Genomic DNA, 6,884 nt, shown 5'->3' with positions numbered 1-6,884 from the left:
TGAAAGGCAAACACAGTGCCTGACATTGAGTAAAGCTCAGTAAATATACCAACTTTCTTTTTTCCAGTAAATCCTACCTCTCCTTCAATGTCCAGGTCTGTGACTTGTTACTGTTTGTTCTTTTCTCCACATCGGTTCAATTATGGAAGCATCTAGAAAATTCACTTAATCACTTATTTTCCTGGAGGCAGTCATTATTTCTCCTTATTTCCTGGAGTCATATTCTCTTAGCCACATTGATGCTCAGAGTACTGAAAGGACCCAGATGGTATGCCTAGATAAAGTATTATTTCCATTTCCCTAATTAATAATAATATTAAGGTCTTTATATATGCATTAGCTATCAGTTATCTTATTTCTGAGTTGGATCTCCAAGATTTTGTCATTCTTTATTATCTGTTTTCTTGATGATTTAAAGGAAGTTCTAACATATTCTGCATTTGAGTCCTTTTTCAGAAATATGCACTGCAAATACTGTTTATCAGTCTGTGCTTTGACTCTCAAAACTTTTAGTGGTGATTTATAACAAACACAATTTAAAAGTATATTTTCATGTTCACAAGAAACTGGCTTGGATATTTAGTTTGTTTTCTTTAAACTCTATAAATGTTTCTTTCTTTCTTTCTTTCTTTTTTGCCCTTGGTGGCTTCTATTGCTTATGATGTGAAGTTATCAGCTCAGTTCAGTAGTTCAGTCATGTACTACTCTTTGCGACCCCTTGGACTGCAGCACACCAGGCTTCCCTGTCCCTCACCAACTCCTGGAGCTTGCTAAAACTCAAGTTCATTGAGTCAGTGATGCCATCCAACCATCTTATCCTCTGTATTCCCCTTCTCCTGCCTTCAATCTTTCTCAACATCAGAGTCTTTTTCCAATGAGTCAGTTCTTCGCATCAGGTGGCCAAAGTATTGGAGTTTCAGCTTCAGCATCAGTCCTTCCAATTAATATTCAGGACTGATTCCCTTTAGAATTGACTGGTTGGATCTCCTTGCAGTCCAAGGGACTCTCAAGAGTCTTCTCCAACACCACAATTCAAAAGCATCAATTATTCTACGCTCAGCTTTATGGACCAGCTCTAACATACATGCACAACTATTGGAAAAACCATAGCTTTGACTACATGGACCTTTGTTGGTAAAGTAATGTCTCTACTGTCTAGCTTTGTCATAGCTCCTCTTCCAAAGAGCAAACATCTTTTAATCATTCTTAATGATGTTTCCCAGAATACAATGTCTTGCAAACATCTGTCAAAACCAGAGTGGTGGACTTGCAGAATTCCTTATTCAAATTTATGGCTTTCCTTATAGCATTGCTCCTGAATAAGGAGATTGCTTTATAGGAAGTCAAGTGTAGCAGTGAGTGGAAGTGCTTGCTATGAGCAAACAAGTTATGGGATGGGTAATGGAAGAGGTCATTATAAATACAAGCTACAATCATATGGTCATTTGCAGGAATGAGAACAATAATACTTATGAAAATTTGTTTTTTATTTTTATATGAATATTTATGTATTATATTAACCAATTCTTAATTCCCCCCTCCCATTTTCCTGCATTTAGTAACATAAGGAAGGTATGTTAACATAACTCAATCTTATATCTTATTTTATCTCAGTAGTGAAGATACAGGATTCAGTGGGAGAGTGTGGCTAGCTAGAAGATAAAATAACATCACCTACAAATGGATAAATGAACTTCCTCTAATCTTTGAAGGATAAGGTTAGAAGGTTTTGGATTGAATGAGGAATTACTGCATCATAATAGCAAGAAGTGTGGTGCTGGAGAAGACTTTTGAGAGTCCCTTGGGCTGCAAGGAGATCAAAGTAGTCAATCCCAAAGGAAATCAACCCTGAATATTCATTGGAAGGACTGATGCTGAAGCTGAAACTCCAATACTTTAGCCACTTGTTGAGAAGAGCCAAGTCACTGGAAAAGACCGAGCCTGATGCTAGGAAAGACTGAAGGCAAAAGAAGAGGGCAGTAGGGGATGAGACGGTTGTATGGTACCAGCAAATCAATGGACATGAATTTGAGTAAACTTGGGAGATAGTGGAAGATCGAGGAGCCTGGTGAGCTGCAGTCCATGGAGTCACAAACAGTCAGACACGACTTAGTGACTGAACAGCAACAACAACATGAGCAAGAAGCATAGCTTTCCAATCATCCTTATTCAAAAGTGGTTAAACGAGTACAGATGGATGACAAGTTAACAAAGAGGGTACTGTAGCAGCTTTGATCTATCCTAACTAACTGGAAACATCTTTCCCAGAATCATATTGTTCGGACTCAGAGTTGGCCGCCAAAGGAACTTGTCTAACAATTGGAAGGTCATTGTGATGAAGCAGCCACAGTTTTCACGTTTGGGGGTTTGGTGCAGGGCTCCAGGGACTATGGTTAATCACACATGTTGCTGCTGATCTGATAGTTCATCTTATTGTTGACTCACAACTCCTTCACTTCCAACTAAATCTCCTCCTCATCTTTCTCTGTCTTGGGCCAAGTATGTATGTAGCATGATGCCAAATGACACCTACTTCTCCTAAGGTCACCCACTACTGTGAAACTGAGGGAGGTGAGACATAGACAAGTTTTAGTGTGTCTTTGTGAGCTCCATTATCTTCATGGTTCTGGTATGTCATTTGAGTCACAGTTCGTCCATGCTTCAGTCTCTGTCCAATGTTCTTATACAAAACTCCAACTGACGAACACTAAATTCAGTCTCAACACTAGATACTAAGATAACAGCTTTGTATACACTCTTCCACCAGACCTAGCAATTGCCTGAATTCTAATCTTTATAACTAATTTCTTATTCAATACCAATAGTGGTTCTGCTTCTCTGATTGTACCTTAAGGGACAAAAGTCTAAGAAGAAAGGACTAAGGAAATGATTTTCATGATGATTCATGATAACTATACCCAAATTTGTGATGTGAGTGTATTTTGGGGAAACTGTCACTTTAAATTATTAAGGAGCAAGTTTACAGCTTTAGACAACTTTACACATTTTCTGTACTATTGACTTAAGGTCAAGAATTCAAGAGGAGAATGTATTAGTCAACAGTCACTCTGGACACCTGCTTCCAAGTGACATCAAAGAAGCTTTTATTTAGAATTAAATCCTCTGATCCAGGCTATAGATGAAGCAACCACAGGACTACCATTTCTTGTCTGGGGTCTGCAGGTGTGCATTTCAGCTGGGGTAGTGCAACAGAGGGGCTCTCATTTATTTAGTTCTGGGGTTTTTGTTCAGCCTTTCCTATTACTTCAAGCACTGTGAGTCCCAGAGAGCACAGAAGTACTTTGCAGAATCTTCCAGCTCTAAGGCTGTAATGGTGAGGCTGATGGACTTATGAGCTTTCTTGAAATTTACAGAGTAGCGGCCATCCCTTGCATTCCCATCATCTGAATACTGACGAATAAGATAAGTCATCTGTCCACTGGGAAGCTGCTTGTACCAAAAAATGTAGTACTTGTCCATGCCCCAACTTGTTTCATACCGACAGTTCAGGTTGACTATATTCCCCACTTCACTGACTATGTGTGGTTGGTCTTGAGTAACACTCTGGGCCACACCAGATCCTGTGGGGGAAAAAAAACAAACAAACAAGAAAACAGAGCTGAAATAGTGAACAAAATAATGTAGAAATTAGGCTAATTTTAGACCCAAATATTTACAAACCAAACTGAAATCCTAAAATGCTTGCTTTTCTCCAATCCTCCTTTCCTCCCCAAGTCCCTGTGAAGTAACACATGCCTGTGTGCGGTCCTTTCACCCTGAACACTCACACACATGTTTGGAAGCATCCCTACCAGAGAAGGTGAAGGCCAGAAACACCCAGAGCAAACTGGAGAGCGACATGATGCATGGATTCCCTTGCACAAAGGTGTTTAATTCTGCCTCAAGCTAAGATTTCAGTGTCTGTAAGTGCCTGGCAACACATTTACACAGCACCTGGTTCCTGTGTGGCTCCTCCCCCAGACGGGAGGTGCCATTTGTCATGTTCCTAGACCAGCTGGTCTGTGCTCAGAAGGAAAAAAGTTTGGCTCACCACAAACTTTTACTTTGTCTACTCATGTTTCCCTGGTCATTAAATTTGGCAGATCCTGGAAAAGGGCTTGAAAAAAGCAGTTAATATTAAAGATTTGAATTGAGGGGAACTAAAGATTAAACAAGTTGACATACATGGTAATTATTCAGTAAAATTATTTGCCATCCTGTTTAAGATATAATTTTGTATAGCCTACAAAACTTTCTTGAAATCGACTAATTGGTCATTCATTTAGCCTATACTTAGTTTTTGCGGGGACCAGCCGGCAAAGAGAACAAGTCCTGACTGCAACAGCATGGAAGCCTGAGAAAGAAGCCGATAGTAAAGAATGGGGTCGAGAGGAATGAATGCTCTTTAGGCAAGTCAGTGATTTTATTGAGTAAAACAGCTACCTTTATACTAGTACAAGCAGAAAACATAGTTCATAAAAATGCCATCTGGTTTTTGTCACATCAATACAATTCTTTGTCTTAAGTGATTGCAGAAGCTTACATCTTGTTTTTGGCATTCCAAGATAAACTACTAAGTGAAGGTCACTACTATGTTTTTCTCAAGGAAGAACAAAGGAGACCCGGCAAATGTTTTACTACTTTATCATGGGGTGGCGGGACAGGGAATGGCCTCTTTCAAGGCTTTCCCAGGGCCTTTTTGGGCCTTGAGCAGGCTGGCTCCCCGCAACTTTTCTCCATCCAGAATCTACTGACTGTTTTAAAATATTCACAAATCTTAGGCCTTCTGGGAGAAAAACAATCTTATCCAAAACAATTAATGTATCTCTTTTGTTTTTTCACTGAGTTCCAGGGCTCTACTTAGATTTTTCAATAAATAAAATTACTGCAACAGAAATGATTTTAGAAAATCAGCCCATCTGAATTTCAGAGCCTATTCAGTGGTTTATATTTAAATGAAATTATAACCAGAATAAAATATTATTCTTTTGAAATCTGATATTGATTTCATATCTATCAAGAAATTGATATTAATACAATTTTACCAAAATATCATAGCCTTATAATCAATTTTGACATACACTCTTAGGTTTTCATACATCGCTCTAAGAAATTTTATCACATGTATAAGTTCTTGTACCACCACTGAAATCATGACACAAAATTGTTTCATCTCTCTAAAGAAATCATCTTTGAATACCCTCCCCATCCCTGCAACTCTTTATAACCCTGCTAACTACTCATCTCCTTTTCACCTTTATATTTTGTGCCTTTGAGACTGTTGTTTAAGCAAAATCACACTATAAAAGCATCATAATAATCCAATAAGTGTAATCATATACTATGTGGCCTCTGAGAGTGACTACTTTTTCATTCAGCATAACATCCTGAGATCCATCTAGGCTATTGTTGTTCAGTCTCTGAGTCCTGTCTGACTCTTGTGTGACTCCATGGACTGTAGCCCACCAGGCTCCTCTCTCTATGGAATTTTCCAGGCATGAATACTGGAGTGAGTTGCCTTTTCCTTCTCCAGGGGATTTCTTGACCCAGAGATCAAACCCACATCTCCTGCTTTGCAGGCAGATTTTTACCACTGAGCCACCAGGGAAGCCCCATCTAGGCTATTGCATGTATCAGTAGTCTGTTTCTTTTAATCACTAGACTGTTACCATCTTATGATGTTCTGACTCTAGATTTCTTTACCTTACAGTGGCAAGACAGTGATGAACTTTCAATAGAAAGTAGAAACCATACTTTGAATTTTTAAATATGATCTTCCCCCATGCTAACAACATGTGGTATAACATTCCCTGGTGATTCTGGGCAGCAGCAGTGAGCTGAGCTCCTGGCCAGCCCTGAGATCAGGACAGACACACTTACATTCACTGTGTGCTCATACAACCATCCTGTTTTTTACTTTTAGTGTGTGTGTTAGGTTCCTGCAGTTGTGTCCGACTCTGAGATAGTATGGACGGGAGCCCACCAGGCTCCTCTGTCCATGGGGGTCTCCGGGCAAGAATACTCGAGTGTGGTGCTGTGCCCTCCTCCAGGGGATCTTCCTGATCCAGGGATTTAACCTGCATCTCTTATGTCTCTGCTTTAGCAGGCAGGTTCTTTATCCATTAGAGCCACCTTGGAAGCCCCATTTTCAGTACAGTATTCAATAAATTATATGAGGTTTTCAACACTTTAATATAAAATAGACTTTGTGTTAGATGATTTCGCCCAGCTGTAGGTTAATGTCAGTGTTGAGCACCTTTAAGGTAGACTGGGTTCAATTCAGTGGGTTAGGTGTATTAGATGCATTTTCCATTTATGATCCTCTCAACTGAAAATGGTTTATTGAGCCACAATTCTATTGCAAGTTGAGAAAAATCTATAAATAATGTCATTGTACAGCTGTATTACAGTGGATTTATTTGTCTATTCACCCACTGAAGAACATTTGGCTGGTTTCCAGTTTTTGATCATCAGAAACAGAGCTGCTATGAATATTCAAGTACAGATTTTTGAATGAATATAAGTTTTTCATTTATCAAGCATTAATACCCAGGAGTGTGATTGCCGAGCTGTAAGGTAAGTGACTAAGTTTAGGTGAAACTGCTGAACTTTTTTCCAGAATGGCTGGACCATTCAACCACCAGCAATATATGAGTGATCCAATTTCTCTGCAGTTTTGCCAGAACTTGGCATTGTTAGTATTTTTAATTTTAGTTAGTTAGTTAGTTCAGTCGCTCAGTCGTGTCAGACTCTTTGCGACCCCATGAACTGCAGCACACCAGGCCCCCCTGTCCATCACCAACTCCCGGAGTCTACTCAAACTCATGCCCATTGAGTCGGTGATGCCATCCAGCCATCTCATCCTCTGTCGTCCCCTTCTCCTC

The 6,884-nt window shown here is 39.6% G+C and overlaps 1 gene segment (V, D, J or C); it reads right to left on the bottom strand.

Annotated features, from left to right (window-relative positions):
- Positions 1 to 3,261: 3,261 nt before the first annotated feature.
- On the bottom strand, positions 3,262 to 3,946 carry LOC133066954 (T cell receptor delta variable 1-like). The segment is given in 2 exon segments: positions 3,262 to 3,581; positions 3,813 to 3,946. Coding segments are annotated over 2 exon segments (369 nt in total).
- Between the last annotated feature and the right edge of the window lie 2,938 nt (positions 3,947 to 6,884).

Source organism: Dama dama, chromosome 12 (assembly GCF_033118175.1).
Source record: "Dama dama isolate Ldn47 chromosome 12, ASM3311817v1, whole genome shotgun sequence".
NCBI lineage: Eukaryota > Metazoa > Chordata > Mammalia > Artiodactyla > Cervidae > Dama > Dama dama.
The sequence above is the reverse complement of the archived record's forward strand: the minus strand, read 5'-3'. Positions and strand labels throughout refer to the sequence as shown.